At 46.9% G+C, this 25,127-nt stretch overlaps 1 protein-coding gene across 4 annotated transcripts in view; it reads left to right on the top strand.

Annotated features, from left to right (window-relative positions):
* The window catches only part of kctd6a (potassium channel tetramerization domain containing 6a), a 39,897-nt gene that overhangs the window by 3,943 nt on the left and 10,827 nt on the right, over window positions 1-25,127 (top strand). For 3 of the 4 annotated variants that reach the window (XM_082534442.1, XM_082534441.1, XM_082534440.1), the window contains one exon: window positions 14,797-14,966. In XM_082534442.1, coding sequence (XP_082390568.1) covers window positions 14,797-14,966 — 170 coding nt within the window. Of the gene's footprint in view, window positions 1-328; window positions 1,252-14,796; window positions 14,967-25,127 lie in introns of those variants that run through there. The other variant, XM_082534443.1, reaches the window with a different exon arrangement.

Genomic DNA, 25,127 nt, shown 5'->3' with positions numbered 1-25,127 from the left:
AACTTTGTAGTGCAAATTATTCTGTCATGAAGGAAAAACACCAGTTAAGAGGCACTTTGGCTTGCTGTGCACAGGCTTGTCATTACTTACTGTTATTTTAATGACAAATCAGTGCAGCAGCTAAGAGGTTCCTAGACTATAGGAAGACTCGCTAATCAGCAGTTTAGAATGATGACACTCTGGAGAAAATTCAATTCATTTTTGTTTTATATAGGGCCAAATCACAACAGTTCCCTTGATGAGAGGCGAAGAAAATATCTGTTTTCATCTCTCTTTCTAAAAAAACCCCAAAAACTAAACAAAGTACAAAAAACCTTTTGTTCATCAGTTACACATGAAGATCAGATCATCCTCTGTACCGCTGGAGTGGTGAGAGATTTGTTTTGACAAGTTGTAAAACAACCTGGTGCTGAATGCCCAGAAGACAGTGGAGATTATTGTGGACTTCAGGAAGCACACAGCCCGACTCCCCCCCCCCAATCATCCTGACTGACACCCCCATCACCTCTGTGGACTCATTCCGCTTCCTGGGTACCACCATTACCCAGGACCTGAAGTGGGAGCCCACCATCACCTCTGTCATCAAGAAAGCCCAGCAGAGGATGTACTTCCTGAGGCAGCTGAAGAAATTCAACCTGCCAACACGGACGATGATGCAATTCTACACTGCAATCATCGAGTCCATCCTCACCTCCTCCATCACCGTGTGGTACGCTGGAGCCACTATCAGGGACAAACAGAGACTGCAGCGTGTTGTGCGCTCTGCTGAGAAGGTGATTGGCTGCAGACTCCCATCTCTGCAGGACCTGTACACCTCCAGGACACTGGGGCGTGCAGCTCGGATCTCAGCTGACCCTTCTCACCCTGGACACAGTCTGTTTGACCTGCTCCCCTCAGGCAGGAGGCTCCGGTCCATTCGCACCAGAACCTCTCGCCATAAGAACAGTTTCTTCCCCTCTGCTGTTGGACACATGAACAATAACCGTATGACTGTTCCCACCACTAACACATGACCCTACGCTGTGTTCACTGCATCATTCCATGTTTGGCACTGATCACCACCTGCACTCATGTATATATCTTTCTACGTAGCACTTTTAATTCTTATTCTTATTTTTATTTATTTATTTATTTTTTCATGTCTATTTAAGCGTAATTTATGACAGTATGTTTGCACTGAAGCACCGCAGCAATTTCCTAATGTTGTAAACCTGCTCAACATTTTGGCAATAAAACCCTTTCTGATTCTGATTCTGATTCTAAAACGCAAGTTTTCAAATGGAGAAAACGATCAAAAATCAATGTTAAATTTATGAGAAAATATCTGATGAGGCATATTTCAAGAGTGAAGCTGAAGTATTTTGAGAAGCTTAGAATAAAGTCATCATTTTGGAGGAACAGACTCATTTTAAGAAGAGGAGCGGTGATGTTTTGAAAATATAAAGTCACAGAACAGTGTTTCACAAATAGTTTATTATTTGTGTGTGGGTATTGTTATGTAAAGCAGTTTCACCCCAGTTCTTTTTTATTCCTTGGGCCTCCAGAGACTACACCGGACTCAGTAGTCATTTCACAAAACCTTTATTCATCTTCAGTTACGCACGCATCTTCTAGAAGGGGAGATGTGCAAGGCCGGTGTCCCTCTGCAGATCATCACTTCTTTGTTTGTTACAACCAGTTTTATAGAAGCGACCCTATCATGTGTTGTAAACTCTTTGTTTGTGTATGTATGCGCGAGCACGTGAGTGCCTGTGTATGCGCATACCTGTGTGTGTATGTGAGTGCACGTGAGAGACTGTGCGTCTCTGTATATGTGACGTCCTGTAGGTCATAAAAGTCCATCTCCCCTCACCCAAACTACACCAAATTCCTCTACAAAACATACAAAGCATAGCTGACAGATTACAAGCACTGAGACCCCCACTCTGCATCCACTGGGCCATTGGCCTCTTGTTGTCTTACTTTTACAGCTAAGCATGTGAAGGGTCTCCTGCAAACCTACTTCTAAGTTGTGACAATTATAAGCTTTTATTACATTCAGGGACAATGGGTAACAGACTTCTCCTCTCTATACTATCTGTTCCATACAGTCCTAGCATCCCCCAACTGTAGTTTCCTGTTTCCTTTTATGGCAGGCAGACCCCCAGTGTCAATAAATTCCTCTCCCTCTACACAATTACACACACTCAGGCCTATAGCTAAATCAAACTGAAACACACTTCCCTATTTCTCTGATCTACTGCTGGACCCTCTCATCTAAGCAAATTTAACACATTATATTCTAATAATAGTTATCTTGTACTCACAGTATGCACACAATGAATTTTTAATATTATGTGCATAAGATATGAATGTAAATGAACAGCACATCAGGAGGATAGAAAAAGTGTCAGGAAGTGGACACCCCAAGAAAGAGAAAGCAAAATTTAAAAAAAAAATCAACATAGATTTCTTTGCTTCCTGTTTCCACTTCTACTTCTTCTATACCTGGTTCCCTGTCTCTGTGTGTCAGCGGAGCTTCTTCTTCTAGTTATCAACTAATTGTTTTTTTTATATAATATCTTATAGTATTTTAAAAAATGACCGTTTCTGGGTCTGAAAAGTGAAGCCAACAGGGAAATACCTATTGTTTATAATGGCCACCATGCCCTGACTCATCATGCCCTGACTCATTTCAGGTCTGATTGAACAATGAGTCCATTTTGTAAATTTTGGTCATTCAAAGTTTCAGAAAGGAGGATTATCCAGGCTGTGTTCAAGCTATGTGTCAGTGTGTGGTTTCTACTACTAGTGGCTACTATAAATACATCATAATAAAACCCCCCAGTGGCTGTGTCTTTGTTCATTGATCTAGTAGGATTTAAAGAAGTCCTATCATGTGTGAAATTGAGGCCAGTATACAGCTATATTAAGTATACCATCCAGTACTAAATGGGCAGAGACTGAGATGAAGCATAGACATGATTTTATATGATTCCGTATTCAGTTTATTCAGTTTCACATTTGTTTGCTCAGTTGTAGATGATCAGTGCATTTGAACCTACCACTGTGCTTATATTTCCTCCCGAGGGAGCTGTTTGTGTAGCACATGGTCTGGACTTGACCAGTTTTTCTGGACAAGCAACAAGTCCTCATAAGGAAATTATTGTAAATCAGATCTGTTTGTCTGTCTTTTTTTTTTTTTGGTATGCAGCCATTTTGCTGTCCAACCTGTCCTTCTCTCTGCTAGCCTTTCACCAGCCAAACATGTCTGGCATTTGAATGATGGCACCTCTGTCCTTTTCTCTTTGTGTGATCTTTTTCTTGTCTTTTTTTGTGTAGATATTTTGGGGTTTCCTCACTCTGGTCATGACCTTCAGAAAACTATCCGAGGATAAGAACAAGGGAGATATGTTAAGCTGATGAAAATTGGTGCTTTCAAACCTTTTACTGCAAAATTCAGACACTTTAGTGTTTTAGAAATGATTTAATATTACAGATTATTGTAGTGTTGTGTCAAAAAACTAAAATCAAAGACCAAATTTAGTCAATCCAAACTCTCAAGCTGGTGCTAATATATTTGAAAAACATTGGAGTTGTAGCTTCAAATTCCAGTTTATTGAAAATCACTTTCAAAAAAAACTCTGAGAATATAGACAGAAATTGTCAAAAAGGTCCCCTGGGGTATTAAACTGTAGACACATGGACCCCTCCAGACCCACAGGGGCTTTTGCTTCAATTCAGAGAATGGTTTATTAGGCTTAACCTTTTCCACTCCCCCTTAAAATTCCAGTCCTGATGTCATCTCTGGCATGTGTTCAGCTCAGAAAATCCAGTATTTTCCAGTTCTGTGTTTACCACCATTAGCGGGTCACAACGACCTGAAACACTCCAGTACCTCACTCCTCTGCCGAACTATCACCTATCAAAGCAGCACATGTGCTCTCCATCCTCCACTATGTTCAAAGCCAATTAAATGGCATAAAGGAAAATCCAGATAAAGTACACAAAATACACACATAAAATTCGACTTTGGTAGACCTCCAAAACTTAAAATACTGATTACCTGTGCTCAGAAAACCACGTGTGTTGTGAGATAAAATGCAACACTCCCACAATTTGTAAGGCAATACATGAGGACTATAATAAAGTGTTGAGTAGTGCCAATCCATGTGACGCTTCATTGTTTAATGTTGATCTCAACCTCAAACTTGTTAAACAGTGTTTCCTACTTTTCCAGTACTTTTCTTTAGTAGAAGGGTCAAAGGTCAAAGTTATAATTATGTAATGCTCAACCGCAGGTTATATCATTCTAGTTCAGGGGTGGGTCACATGATAAACTGGTACTCTTGGGAAAGGCCTCATCAATAAGTTAAACTCAGTTCTGCTCAAATACAGTTTTATCTCTTTATAAACTACTACTGATAGGTGTAGAGCTGGCTTGGCCCTGACTTATCAAAGAATTAAGAAAGCGGAACCGGCTGTTCAAACCCCCACAAGGCTGCCCGCTGGGATTGAAACGATGGGAAGAGGCGCGAGTTTCTCAAAATGGGCTCATTGAGTGCAGCACGTATAAGATCTTGGAAAGGCTACGGCTGCTGTGAATACTCAGAATAAGATCTCTGACTGCAGACTGGATACATCTTGGAAGGGCTAGCTCGGAATAACATCTCTGAGCGCAAATTGGATGACATCTCGGGGAGGCACACTGTCGTGAGTTCTCAGAATCGGCTCCTTGAGCACAAGAAATGACAACATCACAGAACGTAAGTATGGCAAAGCTCGCGGCTCTGCAACGGGAGATTGAGGGACCAGTGTTGGACTGTAGAACTGCTTTGAAATTCATATGAGCTGTTCGCACTAAAGTAAAAGGCACCATCACTTCATGCGGATACCCTCTCGGCGCCAGCTGCGGTCGCAAGGTTGGAGCTGAACAACAACACCCTGATAACGACTGTGTTTAGATTGTTCCTTCCCATTCCATGCAAAGCCACCTGGGTTGGCTGGAAGACTGTTTACTTAGCCTAGCAGGGCGAAGGACACTGTCTCAGCTGAACTCTGGACACGGACACACATACATATACACTGATATGCACACACTCATCCCCCCTCCCTTTCCAAACGCCTTCGACGCTTATTCCTTTCCGATGCTGACGGTGGATCAAGGAGACCAGAGCACGCGACGAATCCTACTTCCGGGTCTAAAGTAGTCTGCGTTTAATATGGCTTTTGTGTTGTTAACATGTTTAATGTTATGTATTTTCTTCTATTTGATCTCAAAAAGCTCCTAAAACAGTCAAATTCAAATTCAAATTTTATTTGTCACGTACACAGTCATACACAGTACGATATGTAGTGAAATGCTTGGACAACTGCTCGTGACCTAAAGAAAACAAAAAAGGAAAGGCTATGAATAAGATAGGAAATAAATATGAAAAATTAAAAAGGGTAAATTTAACTAGGAAGGAATAAAATATAAATTAAGGTTAAAAATGAAATAACTGTACAACACAAATTAGAATGAAGGGTAAATTTAACTGGGAAGAATAAGATAAAATATATAAATTAAAGTTGAAAATAAAATAACTGTACAACAAAATACACAATACACAATATAGAACTATATAAGAATGTATGAAGAAATCTAAATATAAATAAATATATACACAATAACAGCAGCTGTACAAGTATTAACTGGAAATGAAGAATATAGTGACCAGTGTTGTGCAAAAACAATGTCCAGAAAGTCCAGTGTGTGTGTAAGAACCATATGTGTGGGTCAGTACTGTGTGGTGGTGTGATTGAGAGACCGTATCGCCTGCGGGAAGAAGCTCCTCCTCAGTCTCTCTGTGTTGGTCTTCAGGGAGCGGAATCGCTTTCCTGACCTCAACAGAGAGAACAGTCTGTTGTTGGGATGGCTGAGGTCCTTCACGATCTTCCTGGCCTTAGTCCAGCACCGCCTGCTGTAGATTGAGTGCAGGTCAGGGAGCTCGGAGCGGATGGTGCGACCACTGTTGACCTCCCTCGGCTTTTATTACCGCTAATCATTTATTTAAGCTCAGTTTTTAAAACCTTAGGATGTAACTACAGCCCATCCCATGCAGCAGTATATGAATGACTAACCTCGTATTGTGGATGGATTATCTCAGTTGTTCTCCTGGCTGAAGTTTGTGTCAAGTTTCGTAGATCGGACTCACGCGCAGACCACTAGTGTCTTCAAAAGGTGCATTTATTTACAGTGTCTCCTACAGTGGAATTCATATATACACATAATAGTGTCAAAGGAAAAAGGGGCCGGGGTTCCAGGGTCCAGGAGTGAAAGAGGCAGGAGTCCAGGAAGGGAAAGTTTCCATTCAGTCCTAGCACATCTCCTCTCCTTTATCTCTCTTGCTCCCGTTCAGTCGCCAGGCACAGGGGAAGAACAAGTCCAGAGGCAATCTATGCACAGGCAGAAAAAAACCATTAGTCTCCTGGTTCAGACATGCTCATAAACTGACTTTACAAAATACAGGACGACTGACGCTGATGACTCAACGATCCAGTGACGAGTAGAGCAGACTCGCCCTCTTAAGAAGGGTTCCAATCTTTCATGATCAGCGACAGATGTGCTGATCACCTCCAGGTGCGTAGGCCAGGGGCAGGAGCCCATACTGAGCTCCGCCCCGGCAGGAGAAAGAGAGAATGGAAGAGGGCGAGAGAGAAAGGGAGAGCAGAGGTGAGAGAGAAAGGTAAACAAAAACAAAACACCTGACGGCTGTCAGCTGACGAGGAGCGGAGACCATGACAGTACCCCCCCCTCAACGGGAGCCCCCCGGCGACCCACCAGGCTTGTCCGGATGCAGGCGGTGAAACTCCCGGAGCATGGGCACATCCAGAACGGCCGCCCGAGGGACCCAGGAGCGCTCCTCCACGCCATAACCCTCCCAGTCAACCAGATACTGACAGCCACGCCCACGGCGCCGAGAGTCCATGATGCGAGTGATGGAGTAGGCGGGAGGAGGGGGCCTGGAAGGAGGGCACAGAGGACTAGACCGGACAGGTTTGAGTTGTGAAACATGGAAAACATCATGGATTCTCATATTGCGAGGGAGTTTTAACTTCACAGAGACAGGATTGACCAAGGCGGAGATTTCAAAAGGGCCAATGAAGGTGGGTGTAAGTTTCTTAGATTCAGTCCTGACCGGAACAAAGCGGGTAGAAAGCCATACCTTCTGGCCGACAGAGTATTCGGGTGCTGGAGTCCGGTGCCGGTCTGCGATGCGTTTGTTGTTCTCCTTCGTGCGCAGTAGGGCCGCTTGAGTTGCCCGCCAAACTCTGCGACACCTGCGCAGATGAGCCTGGACGGAGGGTACAAAGTGCTCACCTTCCACAGCAGGAAAAAGAGGAGGCTGATATCCCAAGGAAGCTTCGAATGGAGACCGGCCGGTGGCAGAGGCAGTCAAGCTGTTATGGGCGTACTCGATCCACGGCAACTCCTCACTCCAGATGGTTTGATTGGTGGAGGCGACGCAGCGCAGGGCGGTCTCCAGTTCTTGGTTGGCCCGCTCGGATTGGCCGTTGCTCTGAGGATGATAACCCGAGGATAGACTGACCTTTGCGCCCAGGGAGTTGCAGAACTCTTTCCAGACCCGAGAAGTAAATTGAGGCCCTCTGTTGGACACTATGTCTTCCGGGATCCCATGCAGGCGGAAGACGTGAGTGGCGAGTAGGCGTGCAGTCTCTAGAGCTGTGGGAAGCTTAGGCAGAGCAATGAAATGAGCCACTTTAGAGAAACGATCGATTATGGTGAGAATGACAGTGTTACCTGCTGATGGAGGTAACCCGGTGATGAAGTCCAGTGCTATGTGAGACCATGGCCTGGAAGGAGTGGATAACGGATGGAGCTGACCCGCCGGGGGTTGGTTCGATGGTTTGTTTCGGGCACAGACCGTACAAGCAGTGATGTATTCCCGAGTATCTTGGGTGAGTGAGGGCCACCAGAAGTACCGCTGGAGAAACTTGACGGTGCGATGTATCCCTGGGTGGCATGAGAACCGGGCCGTGTGAGCCCATTGCAGAACCTGGGATCTGACAGAGCGCGGAACATAGAGTCGGTGGACGGGCCCCCCTCCCGGATCCGGTTCGGCTATCTGAGCCGCCCGGATGGCCGCCTCGATCTCCCAGGTGATGACCCCAATAGTACAGGTTGCCGGCAGAATGGACTCCGGATCCGCCTTTTCGTCAGCAGCGGAAAACTGACGGGAGAGAGCGTCCGGCTTGACATTTCGGGAACCGGGTCTGTAGGTGATTGAGAAGTGAAAACGGGTGAAAAACAGGGCCCATCTGGCCTGTCGAGCGTTGAGACGTTTCGCCGTTTGAAGGTAGGCCAGATTTTTGTGATCGGTCCAGACCACGAAGGGTTGAGTGGTGCCCTCCAGCCAATGCCGCCATTCTTCCAGGGCGAGCTTAATCGCCAAGAGCTCCCGATCGCCCACGTCGTAGTTACGTTCTGCAGGGGTGAGACGACGGGAAAAATAGGCACAAGGGTGCATCTTACCTTCCCTCTGTTGGGAAAGGACGGCCCCCACCCCTGAGTCGGATGCGTCGACCTCTACCACGAACTGAAGAGTGGTATCAGGTTGGACCAGGATGGGCGCTGAAGCAAACAGTTTCTTGAGCTCCTGAAAGGCTGATTGGACAGCGTCACTCCACTGAAAAGCAAGCTTGGGAGAGGTTAACTGAGTTAATGGTAAGGCAATCCTGCTAAAGTCCCGTATGAATCTCCTGTAGAAGTTAGCGAAGCCAAGGAAGCGTTGCAACTGGCGACGGTTGTTTGGTTCTGGCCAGTTCACAACAGCCTTGACTTTCACAGGGTCGGGTCGAAGATCTCCCCGCTCGATTATGTACCCTAGGAAGGCAACCGAGGGCACATGAAACTCACATTTCTCGCTTTTGACGAACAGCCGGTTCTCCAGAAGGCGTTGCAGCACCAGCCGGACCTGGGTCTCGTGTTCCGCCTGGGAGGAAGAGAAGATCAGAATGTCGTCTAGATAGACAAACACAAATCGGTTAATAAAGTCCCTTAGAACATCATTGACCAGAGCCTGGAATACTGCAGGTGCGTTAGTGAGGCCGAACGGCATGACCAGATACTCAAAATGTCCAAGGTGGGTATTAAACGCCGTCTTCCATTCATCACCATCCCGAATCCGGACCAGGTGGTAAGCGTTTCTCAAGTTCAGCTTGCTGAAAATGACGGCACCGTGGAGAAGTTCGAAAGCGGAGGTGAGCAGGGGCAGTGGATATTTATTCTTGACCGTAATGTTATTGAGTCCCCGAAAGTCAATACAGGGTCGGAGGGTCTTATCCTTCTTTTCCACAAAGAAGAAACCTGCTGCGACGGGTGAGGAAGAGGCCCGGATAATGCCGGCAGCGAGAGATTCAGTTATGTATTTCTCCATAGCCTCCCGTTCCGGCAGCGAGAGGCTATAGAGGCGGCTGGTTGGTAAGGGAGCTCCCGGCAGCAGGTCTATGGCGCAGTCATAGGGCCGATGGGGTGGCAGCGACTGGGCTCGGTCCTTCCGAAACACCTCAGCGAGATCGTGGTAAGCAGACGGCACATCTGCTAAGTCGGAAGACCGCGGTGGCTCTGGGCCGGTGACAGATTTGTTAGGAGGTACGGCAGCCTTAAGGCAAGTCATATGACACTCCTCTCCCCAGCCCGTAATGCCTCCTTTCTGCCAATTAATCGTGGGGTTGTGTTGCTGGAGCCAGGGATGACCGAGAACTAACGGCGTCTGAGTGGAGTGAAAAACAAAAAAAACTAATCTCCTCCGAATGATTGCCAGACAGTGTGAGGGTGAGCGGTTCAGTGATGTGTGTGATGTCGGGGAGGCGCTGCCCTGATAAAGCCGTGACGCGTAAGGCGTGGGGTAGTGACTCCACAGTCACACAGAGTCGTTTAGCTAGTTCAGAGTCAATGAAATTTTGTTCTGCTCCAGAATCAATAAGCACAGAAAGTGAATGACACTCGGAATGGACCAGAAGCTTAGCCGGCAGGGCTAAACGTGGAGGAGATTTATCCTGATTCAAACCGCCCACCAGTACTCCTACCATCACTGGCGGGCGCGGCCTTTTGCTCGCGACGGACAGGAGGCAATCATGTGTCCCTTATTACCACAATACAGACACTCACCGGCCGTGATGCGTCGCTGACGTTCTGCAGCAGTTAGGTGAGAGCTGCCGATTTGCATGGGCTGTACCTCTCCGTCGGCGCCCCCTGATGTCCGGGAGGACCGGTAATCGGCCGAAGCCTCCGCCCATCGCGGCCCTGCGGCCTCCTGGGAACTGGAGTTCCGTGCTTGCCGACGAGCTCGTAGCCGCTCATCCACCTTAATACATAACGACATCAATTCGTCAAAAGCAGTGGGTAGGTCCCGCATAATCAATTCATCTTTCAGATCTTCCCGGATGTTATTTAACAATGTGCTCCTGAGCGCATCCGGTCCCCAGCCGGTTTCTTCTGCCAAAATCCAAAAATCGATTGAATAATCTGCCATACTCCGCTTACCTTGCTTAAAGTTAAGGAGGCGGAGCGCCGCAGCCTCGACTCCAGAGCCCTGATTAAACACAGTCTTAAAGTTAATCACAAACCTCTCAAAAGAGATCTCCGGGTTGGAGTTTAACACGACCTGGGCCCATTTCAAAGCCCGGTCACGAAGCATCTGTACCAAGAACGCAATCTTTGCCCCGTCATTGTTATGAAAACGCCGCTGTTCGCGGAAAATCAATGAACACTGGGCCAGAAAGCCAGAGCACTTCTCTGTCTCCCCTGAAAAGGGCTCAGGCGAAGGCAGAGGACCGTCAGAGGATGGGGTGGCTGCCGATGAGGGACCGGCCGTAGCTGCCGCGAGTGTCTCCTGCTGGGCAGGGCGAGCCGGCTGGGAGGTCCCTGGCTGTACTCCCTCTGGCGTAGTCAAACCGGAAACAGCTTGAGTTAGTGCAGCGATCTCACCTCGCACCTGATGTAACATTTGTTCGTGGCGAGTCAGCGCCGCTTCTTGGGCAGCCAGTGCCTGACCGATGGTATTCTGATCTGCTGAGTCCATGTTGTGGCTGGATCGTTCTGTCAAGTTTCGTAGATCGGACTCACGCGCAGACCACTAGTGTCTTCAAAAGGTGCATTTATTTACAGTGTCTCCTACCGTGGAATTCATATATACACATAATAGTGTCAAAGGAAAAAGGGGCCGGGGTTCCAGGGTCCAGGAGTGAAAGAGGCAGGAGTCCAGGAAGGGAAAGTTTCCATTCAGTCCTAGCACATCTCCTCTCCTTTATCTCTCTTGCTCCCGTTCAGTCGCCAGGCACAGGGGAAGAACAAGTCCAGAGGCAATCTATGCACAGGCAGAAAAAAACCATTAGTCTCCTGGTTCAGACATGCTCATAAACTGACTTTACAAAATACAGGACGACTGACGCTGATGACTCAACGATCCAGCGACGAGTAGAGCAGACTCGCCCTCTTAAGAAGGGTTCCAATCTTTCATGATCAGCGACAGATGTGCTGATCACCTCCAGGTGCGTAGGCCAGGGGCAGGAGCCTATACTGAGCTCCGCCCCGGCAGGAGAAAGAGAGAATGGAAGAGGGCGAGAGAGAAAGGGAGAGCAGAGGTGAGAGAGAAAGGTAAACAAAAACAAAACACCTGACGGCTGTCAGCTGACGAGGAGCGGAGACCATGACAGTTTGGTCCTTTTACAGCATCCTGCCATGCGATTACATTTGTTCCTGACCACCGAGAACACTCACGTTAACTTTTATCGAGTGGAAAAAAAGTTAGCTTGTTTATATTATGCTAACATAGCTGTGTCGCTAGCGGTCACGTAGCAAATCATTATATACCAGCTAGCCCAACTTCAGTAACCCTACAAACGTCACTGCTGTTTAGTTTTCTGTCTTCATTTATGCTGGAAGTGATAGCAGAGCTGTACGTTTTAATTTGTTTCCAAAACCCTGCAGTCAGGACATGCTATATTGTATTTAGATAGAAGCTAGCGAGCTAACTCCCTGCTAACTTCTAACTCCGTTAAATGTCATAAATTCCGTTTTCATGGATGCCTGGATGTTAAACTCAATTGTTACACCTGGTAGAGCAGAACGCTGATCATTTTATTAAAGATGAAAGACTTTAGACAGTTTTTCAACTCTCAGTAATGCCATAGTGATCGTTTGATATATGGACCTGCAGCGGAGTTTAGACCCAGACACGGCTAGTGACGTCAGACTGAACAACCGGATTCCTTTCCGATGCTGACGGTGGATCAAGGAGACCAGAGCACGCAGGCCCGGATGTACTGTCTAACTCGGCTGTCTCTCACCCTTTACCCACCCCTGTTGCTTGTCATGTGTTTCTTTGGTGTATTAAGGTTTTTTTTCATGTGCTATGTGCAGAGGTGTTTTTTTTTTTCTGTTCTCAAACTGATCTCCCTGTTCGAGCTCAGTCTGGGGGGAGTTATTTTTTCCTCCTTATCTTTCCTCATGTGGTGCATTTTTCATTGTTATACTGTTATATTGTTTTGTGTAATGTATGTATGGTCGGAGGGTAAGATGGCGCCGCCATTGCGTGCAATAGGTTGGCAGCCTTATGAAACTTCCCCTTGTGGGATTAATAAAGGTATATAAAATCAGACATTACAATTAGGTGATTAAAAATGTGATCAACATTCTAAAAAAGAGCTGTGAATAAATTGCGCTGAAGTTTTGTTTTTGATTTTTTTTTCTTCTTTTTTTTTTGTTCTTGTTCAGTGAAAGAAATCTAGTCTGTTTTGGGCTTGAACAAGTAGATATAAGCCAGGTTCAATATTTGATGTCAAAATATAAAGGATAGACACATCACCAGCAAATGTGAGACCAGTCTTCAAGTCTGCATCTGAGAGTTGAGCAATGTCCGTGTCTGTCTTCTGTTTTGTCTCATACTCTTTATAGCACTTTGCCCAGGCTGAAACAGCTCGCAGCTGTGTGGTAGCCTAGGTCATCATGTTCAGTCTCATGCTCATGTTCTCCTGATTTTCATGCATATTAGGCCTGTTTTCACTGTTTAACCCCTTGAGTCTGCATGGGACTGAAAATCTAGGTACAATTAGGGCTGTGCGATATGACCAAAATCTCATATCCCGATACAAAACATCTATCATCCCGATAACGATATAAATCACAAAAATTTTACATTTTATGTACATTCTGAGAATCGCGGGCAGCTCGACTTGCGTAAAGTGTTTCCAGCTGGGCGTCGTGTACCTGGAGTCGAGTGTTTTAACCGAAGCATGAAACTATACATTTTTAGACATAAGTTGTAACAGCCGCCGTTTTCTTTGTGAGTATTTATTACACGGCGTGCTGCGGGGAAAAGCCTGTTCTAACATTTTAGTCTAAGGTTTATTTTTTTAGCACCTGGCGGCTCTTTTTTGCTTCTCATCCGTAAGTAGGGATGGGTATCGTTTAGGTTTTATCCGATACCGGTACCAAACCGGTACTTTTGAAACGGTGCCGGTGCTTAAACGGTGCTCGAACCGGTACTTAAAGAATGGAGAACACACACTTTATCCAAAAACCTCTCATGTTTAGCTGTTTCCCTCTTTTTCTTTGGTCATTTTAGCCTTTTTGGCCAGGGTGAAGGGAGCATCTGCCATCAAACAAGAAGACAGCCACATGTAACTATGACGTGTTTGCTAGTTCACCTTACCTGCATTAATGTAATAACGTGGTTAGCCTACTCAACGTAAATTACACACCAACAACATAAAGCTACTCACGCAGAGAAGAACGGCTGCTGCTGCCATCATCATCCGTCATCATTTCTGCTACACTGGCAGGGCTAGGAGCCAGGACTCTACTCTTCGGGTTTTTGGGGGATGTTGCTAACTCCGGGTCCAATAACAGGCACCACACCCGCAGTAGATGTGCTCGGTGTGAGCTCTTGCAGCAAGCTATCAAATACGGCGCATTTCTCGGCTTTAAAAGCCCCCGCTATGCGTCGCCAGTTGTTTCATCAGATTCGAGGTGTTACCTCCTTTGCACAGTATCACCTTAAAGCACTTGTTGCAGGCTGTTGAGTTTGCATCTTTTGCTGTGAAGTACAGCCAGACTTTGACCGCTTCGCTTTGGGCATTTTTAATCTGTAGCTCTGCTCTAAAAGAACGTACGTACCTGGGCCCGCCTACTACGCTCGCAAATGTAAAACGATTGGCTAGAATCCAAAGTGTATGACATCTCAGGGGAAAAAAGCACCGAAATGTGCGCTGCTTTTCGGTCTGGTTACTACCGTTTATGTCAGAACCGGTGCCATGATGGCACCGGATACCGGTACCCATCCCTATCCGTAAGTACTCTGCGTACTCTTTTATGTGATTAAGTTTATTTTGAAAAGTCAACAGGATCTTGAGCTTTATTCCAAAAGTTTTATGTGGAAGATAAACAAGCGGACACGCGATGGTTTTACCGTCGTTGTTGCTAACGACAACGCATAAAAACGCTTGTCCGTCCGTAGTGTGGTTATATTAAATATAAGAGAAAGAGAGAACTTTAAGAAATTAGTATAGCCACTACAGTGACCATCAAAACGGTGAAAACATATTACTGTAAAGAGTTTATTTTGCGACACCACGAAACAAACGATAGCGTAAAATGAAATGATAGACGTTTTTATATCGTTATCCGATATATATCGTTATATCGAACAGCCCTAGGTACAACCCTAGTGAGAAGTCACAATGTCTGCTGTGGAAAAAAACTGCCATTGACAAAAGCCTTGAGTGTTATCTCTGCCTACCTACTTTGTCCAGATGGGGGAGCCAGTTACTCTGAATGTGGGCGGCTGTGTGTATAGCACATCCCTGTCTACGCTACAGCGCTACCCAGACTCTATGCTGGGAGCCATGTTCAGAGGTGACCTCCCCACTGTCAGGGATGCGCACGGGAACTACTTCATTGACCGTGACGGCCCACTGTTTCGGTGAGTGAGATGGGTTTTTTATTTTAACTTCTGCAGTTGATTGATGAGATGCAATGCAGTGCTGTTGAGGACCTGGCCAAGTTTCAAGAGGTTTGATAATAGACCCTGTGCATGAGAAAATGCTAACTTCCTGGTTTGAGACCAGATGTGGGGTTGTACATTTCCGGTAGCTTTACTTTGTGGTCAATCGCTACTGCGAAGATATACTCCAAAATCATGTCCAAAACTCGAAAACGGAAAGATCGCGTTAAGTTACAAAGAGCAGAAGGTGGGAACACTCACCACTGTTGTGTCATAAAAAATCTAATGATCAATTTTGACGTTTAAAGAGTTTAGATCGATCAGTTGTTTACATCACTCAACACAAGCAGAACTGCATTACAAAATCAGAAGACACATCGTCCACATTCAGAAGCACATCTGTATAGTGACTGGTCTTATGATTTAAACAGGCAAATGTTCAGCATTCAAACTACAGGTGAACAATAGTCAAACCAGATGTTTCCCCATTATGTCGATATCAGCTAGTCAAGTACACACCTACACAGCATGTTAACAAACCGTGAAAAAAAGCCACACAAAAAATGAATTATTGCTGGTAAGGGTTTCTATACATTAGTATTTACGAAGGGTATGTTGTGACTTACCTTCAAAATTACAGTGGTCCCTCGCTATAACGCGGTTCACCTTTCACCTCGGTGTTTCGCAGATTTTTTAGTGCAGGTTTGCATGTTTTTTTTACATCACATTGTCCTGCATCCTGATCGCTGCAGACGATCTCCTCCGTGACGTCTCTCCTGTACAGTACAGAATCGCTGCATCGATCGCTAGCAGTGTGACTCTGAAGTGCAGTACTGTATGTTGATGAAAAAAATAAAATTGGCTACTTGATTTCACCTATCGCTGGTTACTTTTAGAACATAACACCCGTGATAAATGAGGGACTGCTGTTTACAGATACTGAGAAATATAAAATTTGAATCCCTTTTCTGTTTTGCTCTGAGGCGCGGGGGGGAAAATATCGACAAGTCGATGAACATCATTTACAGATATATTGGGTAAATGCCCAAGACATCTATAGAAATGTAAATCGCCGCTTGGTTCATTCATTTGCTTAACTTGTTTTGGACCGTAAACAAGGCACGAATAGGACACCGGAAACAAAGCTCCCCACAGGAGTTTCCGCACCTGAAGTAGCATATGCTAACGTGCACATAGTCTATTGATTCTCAAGTAGTATCACTATCAGGAGTTGAGGTAATTTCCATGGGAACGCAGTCATTGTTAACAGAATCTGTGGCCTGTTAATCATTAAATTCCTGTGGTATTCTCTACCATAGCTATTTGCATCTGTGGTTCGAACTTTGGCCCCAGAAGTTATGTGAAGTCATACTTTTCGGCACTGGCACCAGTGTATCCTTGGTGGAAACTGCTTCTAGATTGGGCAGCAGCACTATATGAGTGGAAAAAGGGACATTAAGGCTGTGTCAGCTGAGATTAAATGGATAACATGGCAAGTGGTAGTCTGCTGGAAAGTCACCATTCAAATGAATGTCCAAGCTATCCTGTTATAAGTACAGGAAATTTCAAGACACTGAAGCGCTAATGAATTAATACAGGCTAGGTATTGAGTGAAATATCAGGTTATTATTAATCAGAAGATTTAGGAATGCTACTGGAGCTGATAGGCAGTAATTAATAAATACACACAACACAAAATGCTTTTGCAGGTACCATGTATTTAACCGAAACCAAAGAAAAATAACAAGAAAAGAAAAGGAAAACTTAAATAATCACTCCTGCTGCAGCTATTCAATTAATCAAAAACCCAGTGGGGGTGCACAAAGACAAGCAAATTCTTATTCTTATTCTTATACCAGGCAATATAGATTCTCAAAAAAGTTCCCCATAAATAACACATGTTAACATCAAAAACACTGATCCACACTGAAGAGGAGGAAGTCCATGAGTTTTATCTGAATGTCCATGAGAGATGTCAAAGCGCTATTGTCCATAAACGGGGGAATGGTGTGTATGATTGCGGAAATCAGTGTATTCGGAAAATGGGCACAGAGCATCGTCTTTGATAACTTCCTACCAGTCCAGTGGAAGCTTCAATGCAGAATGATTCCTGCTCCTAGCCGTTCATTGGCTCGCCATCCTTTTTCATACCCAAAAAGGTTCACCTGGCCTGCACTAAATAAACAAGGCCAATAAGAAATGACAAGAATAATACAAAAATGTCAGCCAAATAAGCTACATACATTAAGTTATTCTTGTTCCTGTGTACACGATTTATAAATGAATAAACAGTATATTTAGCCAATCAGGATTTAACTGAAACATTCCAACTGCTATATACATATTGTGGCGAGCTCAGACAAGGAGGAGACGGAGGTATCGTTTGGTCTTGCTTCCCGTGAGCTAGCCAGGGAGCACAGCCATTTATTAACATCTGCAGAAAAACACTGCCGCTAGCTAACTGCTCAGCACGGCAACAGCACAGCAACAACAACAACAACACACAGGGCGCCCTCTGACCCCGGAAGGACACACCGTCGCAGCGAGAGGGCGTCACCTGTCACTATGGCAACATAAACAAAACATAACTGTACAAACAGAACCCTGAACAGCCCTGACCCGCTACATAGCCCCCACCTAAGGGGTCAGTCGTCCCCGACGACCCCATTACCCCACACAAAGTTCTGCAAATGTCCAGGTGCCTTCTTTTGGCGCACCGGCCGGTCACGACCGGCGGGGGAAAAGTCCCTCGGGTCAGAACATGGGGTGCCACCATCATCCCCTGCCCCGGCATCTGTCAGAGCAAGCAGTCGGTACGGTGAGAGCCTGTCCCGGTGCAACACCACCATGCGCCCCGGGCCCGGCATGCGGATACGGTACACCACGTCTGTTAGCCGCTCCACGACCTCCGCCGGCCCTTGCCAGTGACTGCAGAGTTTGGGGGACACTCCTCTCTTGCGAACCGGGCAGTACACCCAAACCTTGTCGCCAGGCGTGAAAACCCCCCCTCGGCACTTGGTGTCGTAGGCTCTTTTCTGTCGTACTCCGGCGCTGGCCTGGGCCTGGCGGGTGTAGTCATGAACCACCTGCAGCCGCTCCCTCAGCCTCCTGTAGTAGTCCATCTCTGGCCTACCATCAATCTCCGGCTCGGCGGGGGGGGACCGAACACCAGATCCACAGGCGTCCGGAGCTCCCGTCCAAACATCAGAGCAGCAGGTGTGCACTGGCTGGACTCCTGCACCGCAATCCGATACGACCAAAGGACCAGGGGCAGATGTCGGTCCCAATCCCGCTGGTGGCGGCTGGTGAGAATGGCGAGCTGGGTGGCCAGCGTGCGGTGAAGCGCTCAACCAAGCCATCGCTTTGTGGGTGGAGCGGTGTGGTTCTCGTCTTCTCCACCCCCAGTCGCCGGCAGATCTCCCCGAAGACCTTCGATTCGAAGTTACGCCCCTGGTCACTGTGGAGCTCAGCCAGGACCCCAAAATGGGGGAACATCTCCTCCACCAGCTTCTCGGCCGTTGTCGTTGCGCTCTGGTCTGGCACCGCGTAGGCCTCTGGCCACTTCGTGAAATAGTCCATAGCCACCAACACATACCGGTTCCCTGACTCTGTGACGGGGAAAGGCCCTAGGACGTCCACTCCCACTCTTTCCATTGGGGCCCCCACCAGGTACTGCTGAAGGGGGGCAGTTCCACATCCCGTCGACAGCCAGGCCATTAAAACAGTCCCCTGAGGCGGCGGAGAGTTTTGGCGTTCCCATAGTGCCCTGCCCCCACCGAGCCATGGACCAGCTCAAGCACCTGCGACCGCAGCGACCGAGGCACCAACGGCTGCAGGAGATCTCTGCCCTGACCGGGGGCCCGCCATCTCCGGTACAGGAGGCCGTCGTGGGTCTCCAGATTGTTGTGCTGGGAGTAGTAGGCCTTCACCTCGGGCTCCTGTCCCGACACCACCGTCCAGGCGGGGCATTGCGCCGCCTCCAGCCAGGCCCCCACCTGAACCAACGTCGCGTCGGCCTCCTGTTCCCGCTTCAGCTGCTGCGTTGTCAATGGGAGCCACCCCCCTCCGCTGGCTGTGGCCTGAGCAGTAGCCACCCCCAGCACCTCCTGGGCCCGCTCCTCCTGTCGCAGGCAGTAGCGGCAGTAGCGGCAGCCGGTGTGGGCGCAGACGGATGGGCTGAGCAGAGCCGGTGTCGATGGTGTGCTGGACCAGACTCGTCTGCCTACAGTCTTTGTCACTGGCGGCAAAGATGCCCACATTCTCGTCCAGGAGGCACCTCAACCGCTGGCGCTGGTCGACGTTGAGGCCTACGCTGCTGCGCTGCCAAAGGTCATCAACAGCCTCGATGGTCTCAGTTGAAGGAGGTTTGTCGGGCTGAGAGGCTGAGGCGAGTGGAGATGACCCGGAGCCACCGGCATCCGAAATCTGCTGAGCGGCAGCTGCCCGACGCCTCTCTCGTCTGGTCCCCGCTCCCTGCTTTTGGCCACGCTGGAGGGCAAAAGTCTCTGCGCCAAGAGTGATAGCCAGCTTCACGGTGTCGACGCAGGCCCCCCAGCGGCTCAGCAGATCCAGGCCAATGATGCACTGGTCTTGAATGTCGGCGAGCCAGAAGTTGTGCACCAGCTCTAGATCCTTCACTCGGATCCACAACGGTTTCTTCCCCCGCATAACAGTTTTCTCCCCCATCACGGTCATCAGCTGGGTGTCTGTGGGCAACCAACCCTTCACCAGTGGCCCGGATGTTTCAGGGAGCACGCCAGGTCGTATCAGGGAAATGGTAGACCCCGTGTCCACCAGGGCCTGGCATGGCTGGTCCTCAACACAGCAGCTCGGGCACCTCAAGGGACTCTACCTAACTCGGCCCACCACTGTGCATCGTCCTTGGAGGGGGGCAGGAAGCTGGAGCGATGGTCCCCTCGCTACACCGCTCCCTCCTCGTTTCCCTGAGGCTGCGTAGTTCTGGTCTTCGGGGCTGGTGCTGGGCAGTCACGCGCCACGTGGCCAGGCTCATCGCACCGGTAGCAGCGGTCGGTCAGTCGACAAGGACGCCTCCGGGGCACCGAGGGTTGCAGCTGGGACATCTCGGCGACCTCCCCCTCCCCGTCACAGTCTGTGGCTCTGATTTGGGGGTAGTTTGGGGGGGGCACCTGCTGGTTAGGTCGCGAGGTGAGCACCGGCTCGGCCCTTTCAGCCTCAAGGAGCGCCTCACGGAGGGTCTGAGGCATGGCCATGCGGACGTGTTGACGTAGCTCTGGGAAAAGTCCTTGCAGAAAAGCATGCAGGCTAAGCTCCTCACAGGCTGCTGCTGGAAACTCCGGGTAGCCACGACGAGCATACAGCAACACGTCTGCTGCAAAGGTGCCCAGGCTCTCCCCCGGTCGACGGCTCCGGTTGGTCAGCTGCTCTCTGCTCTGATCAGTGGAGTGCCGCTGCCCGAATCCCCTCTCGAGTGCCGCGGTGAGGGCCTGGAGCTCATGCTGCTCTGCCGGGGCTAGGTCAAGGAGTATCTGCAGTGCATCTCCCTCTAATGCTAGCGCTAGGTGTGTAGCAGTCTCCTCTTCACTCCAGCCACTATGTCTGGCGGCCAGCCGCACTTGTGAGAGGTAGGGCTCTAGCGGGGTTAGCCCATTGTATTTCGATACCTTAACTGGCGTGGTAGGCATAACTGCTCGCGGTTGGCGGCTCGGCGTGTGGGTACTGTACAAACAGAACCTCGAACAGCCCTGACCCGCTACAATATTATATAGCTTCACAACATTTGTTATTCAACAAATATCGGTCAAATCAAAATCAAAATGTTTGGACCGGCAGCCGCCAATTAGCGTCAGCTGGTAGCAATACAAACAGTCAATTAAAAGTTCAAACTCACCAATTCCGTTCCGTTCAGTGCACAACAACACTACGGCTCTGGCTCACAGTAATCAGCATCTAAGTCGCATAAGTTAGTTGGTGTTAAAAAAATGCATTAAAAACGGGAAAAGCAAGTGTTTGCCAATACAAACCTGCAACAGCTCTGTCACCTGGCTTGCCTCCACACATCTGACGGGAGGAAGCCGGGACAGGCTTACTATGACCTACATGCCATCCGATTGGCTGAGCAAAGTCATGGATTGCGCTTTTTGGGGCCCTCAAAGCGCTTTACAATTCCACTATTCATTCACTCTCACATTCATACACTGGTGGAGGCAAGCTACAGTTGTAGCCACAGCTGCCCTGGGGCAGACTGACAGAAGCGAGGCTGCCATATCGCGCCATCGGCCCCTCTGGCCATCACCAGTAGGCAATTAGGAAATTACTAAAATCTAGTAAAACAGATTTTACTCTGGCTTAAACTTATTATTACAATAGTATGATAAGACATCTTAACTAATTACTATTTATATTTGGGCTACACTCAACTTAGTACCTGTTTGTTTTGTTTGTTTGTTTTTGTTTGTTTGGGGTTTTTTGCTATGTTTTGTGTAGATGGCTGAAACAAAGAGGCTCATTATCCGCTGCCGAAAGTCTCCCCTGCTGGCCAACCACAAGAATACCTGTGAAAACTCTTTGGTTAACATAAGCTCTCTTTGCTATGTAACAGTTAACGTTAATACACAGTCTAGCCCAACCAACAAAAGCCTTTGACTAAAGGACTTTAAAGAAACCTTTGTATTAAACATAGTATGTCTGTTTAATACATCCAGAACCTAATGGCAGTAATCATCAATTTTTTTTTCAACAGCTGCAAATACAGTAAACCAGGGGTAGGCAACCATTCTGATAGCGAGTGCCATTTAAAATTTCCTCAGAGGTCAGTGTGCCACATGACTGCATTAGCAATAAATTTAATAACGCTCTATATTAACAGTTACACACTATATAGAACCACTTTATAGAATAATATTTGTTCGCAGATGTTGGCAGCTATCAGCGAATAGTTATCAGCTATTTTGAAACAAAAAAAGACACTTTTTATCCATAACAAGAACTCCATAACAGCAAATGAACTGTACAACGGAAAATACAAATGCTATTTATGGTCTCCTCACAACAATGATAAGAAAAATAAACGAAGCCGATATGGCATGTTTGTTAATACAGAGACACACATGCTAATATGATCTCTGGTCTCCCACTCAGAGACACAGGTCTCGGCGTGTCCAGCATTCAGACGGCTACCTGAGGACACTCATGTGAGAGAAAATCTGCTCACACAGATATGTAGAGCCAAATACTGTCAATAAGGCCTCTGCAATGTTCTGAAGACAGTTAAACTTGTCAGGTAGTGATGTCCAGCCGGTGAAAATGCAGCTCCATGAACACGCACAGCTGTGGATTCCAGCTGCTTCGATGTTGCATTAACTGGCATTAACTCAGCCAGTTAATGCGAGACAAATCTAGCAGCTCATTAAAGATTTCTGGTTTGATCAGAAAATAAAACATTGGTCCATACACCTGAAAGTCCCAAAAATGCATTGTGTCTCAAGTCTACAGATGTATCCGTGTATTTCCGTGGTGCTGATGCTGTGCTGAGCGGAAAGCTGCTGAAGCTTTTGAAGTGTCGGAATGTGGAAAGCTAACAACGTCCGTCTTACCAGTAGGCTAAGTTATTTTTAGTCTGGTAGTTGGGGTGGTTAGTTAAGATACCGTCATTAAGAAGAGGACAGTTACCAGCTGTCAGCTACTTAGAAAATGATATTGGTGTTATTTGTCTGTCAGAAACAGTTCATAACTTCCCTTCAACTCATTCATGTCACCTAAAAGGTAAACCTGTTTCTCCATCACCTGTTCAGCTGTGATGATTCAGTAAGGACATCTCCTGGTTTCATCTTCATGTTTCCCTCTCACCAGATATACAAACCGATATCATGACCAGCAGCTTTTACAGCTGTGGCTCCAGCAAACCTCAGCTGATACTAGAAATTAATATTAAATAAATTCTAACAACAGCTGATCAAGCTTAAACATGCTGCTGTTGTTTAGCGCGACATCCGCCGGTTTCTTCTTTCTGGCGCAAAGTGGGCGATAAACAAACGAGAGAAAAGCCGATCAGCTGATCATTGATCAGTTTCGTGATTGAAGTAACAACAGGAGAGGGAAGGGAGAGAATGATAGAAGAAGAGGCAGCTGTGCAGCAAAGACAAAGAATAACTCAACCTTTGTGTCCTTTTTCATTCTAGCTGAAGCCCAGGACAAACTGCGTCCCCTCTCAGCTCAACACAAAACGCGTAATAATTTCTCTGAATGCGGGAGGATTACGTCTTTTTATGGGACGGTTGGTAACTCTACTAACTAACCTTATGAATTAAAGTTCAACATCAGTAACATCAAAGCACCCACCCAGCTGTATAGAAACTCCGTCATGCTAGCTAGTACGCAGTACGAGTTATTGTAACTGACTGTAAAAAGTCAGCACAACGAAAATAAACTCCACCTAAACTTGGTTTATATCTGACCCAGATAGACTGCAGGTCATAACTTCTTACCTGAAGTTCAGTTCACCTGACGCTCGGACCAGCGGCCGCCTCGGGTCTCTCCTCGTCCTGCCTCCGATCTCCCTCATCCACATGCTGGCCTCCACCACTTGTTAATGTTACTGAATCTGTGGAAGCTCCGCAATGCCACCACCAAACAGCTGAGTTATTTTTACACACCGGCCAGCATTTGGCCAATCCAACACCTTTCATTGTTTATACCGTTACAAAAATAATAATAAAAAAAAAATCATCGGGCCACCGAGCAAATGCCCGGTATGCCCGATGATCAGTCCAGCTATGGCCGTGCCATCAGTTAACCCTTCGCGTACCAACTGTGGCACACGTGCCTAGGGTTGCCGACCCCTGCAGTTAACTAATGGAAAAAAGAATCAACATTTTATTCAGTCTGACCCTGAACTATGTTATTCTGTTCTTCTCAAAACCTCCTGGGATTCTGTGAAGCATGGCTGAATGAAAAATGAGTCCAAAAATCTCATGATGAAAGAGAGGCTGGGCTCAGGGGACTCGAGTTGCTGAGGCCTTCGCAAACCTCCAGAACAAAAACAAAAACAAAAATGAAACACATTGAAATAAAAAGAATAATTTGCTAGTAGCTGGTTTGGGCATCTGACAAGAATGTGGTGGTTGCTGGGGGACCAAGGGAAATTCTGCAGCCTGTTAATTCTTTCATAAGAATTTATGAGTTTTCCTTTCATAACACAACATTTTAGGAGGACATTATTTAAATAAATCACACAGACCTGATATAGGTATGTGGCATTAGACTGTGCTCGATTTAATACCAAAAAAGCATCGTAGTTTGTGACTGATATGTATGTGTTGCCACTAGGAGTGTTCTTTCATGTGTGATGATGGAGGGAAAGTTTATCAGAATAAGTGTGTAATTGGCAAAGCTGTCAGCACAATGCAAAACATTGTCTCTCTCTTAAAGCTTTGCGTCCTTAACCTGAATGTTTGTCTGTCTAGTCCTCAGTAATGCTAAAATTTCAGTGAAACAGAGCAGAAATTAATGTGGTGTGTCTGAGGGATACAAGAATACAGATTCATCCAGAATTTACACACCTTTATCCACACACAGTCTCTAGCTATTTCTTTTTTTAACAGATGAGTTAGCCCTTACGATAGAACCATTGATTTTTCCTTTAGCTTCCTCTCACTGATCTAAATTGCCTTGCTCTTTGAAGAAAGAAACAAATTGATAAACTCTGCATTTACACTGTAATTTTTTTTTATCAGTATTTTACTCGTTTCCTCATTGGCTCTGTTTGTTTATGACCTGCTAATTTGTGCTGCTCTTGGCAGAATGCCAGTCATTACTGAAATAAAGTGGCTGCGTCTTGGTATAGCCATCCATCCATCTGTTTTTTTCCCCCCACTTATCTAATTCAGGGTTGTGGGGAATGGAGCCTGTCTTGCCATGGCACAAGAAATGGGGTACACCCGGGACAGGTTGCCAGTGTGTTCTAGGACATACACAGAGAAACAGACAACCATTTATACTCCCATTCACACAAACTAGAATACAACCAAATTAGAATCAACTCCAATAATTGGGTGAGTCCCACTCGGGGATGTCCTTCTATATAAACAAGCAAATTGTTGGCAGATCACCTGGAAAACTTTCCATTCCCATTGGTTCATTTGCAACCTTAGACTAATTTGT

This window comes from Aulonocara stuartgranti (genome assembly GCF_965226115.1).
Source record: "Aulonocara stuartgranti genome assembly, chromosome: 5".
Classification (NCBI taxonomy): domain Eukaryota; kingdom Metazoa; phylum Chordata; class Actinopteri; order Cichliformes; family Cichlidae; genus Aulonocara; species Aulonocara stuartgranti.
Note: the sequence above shows the minus strand (reverse complement) of the source record. Positions and strands in the feature narration are given on the sequence as shown.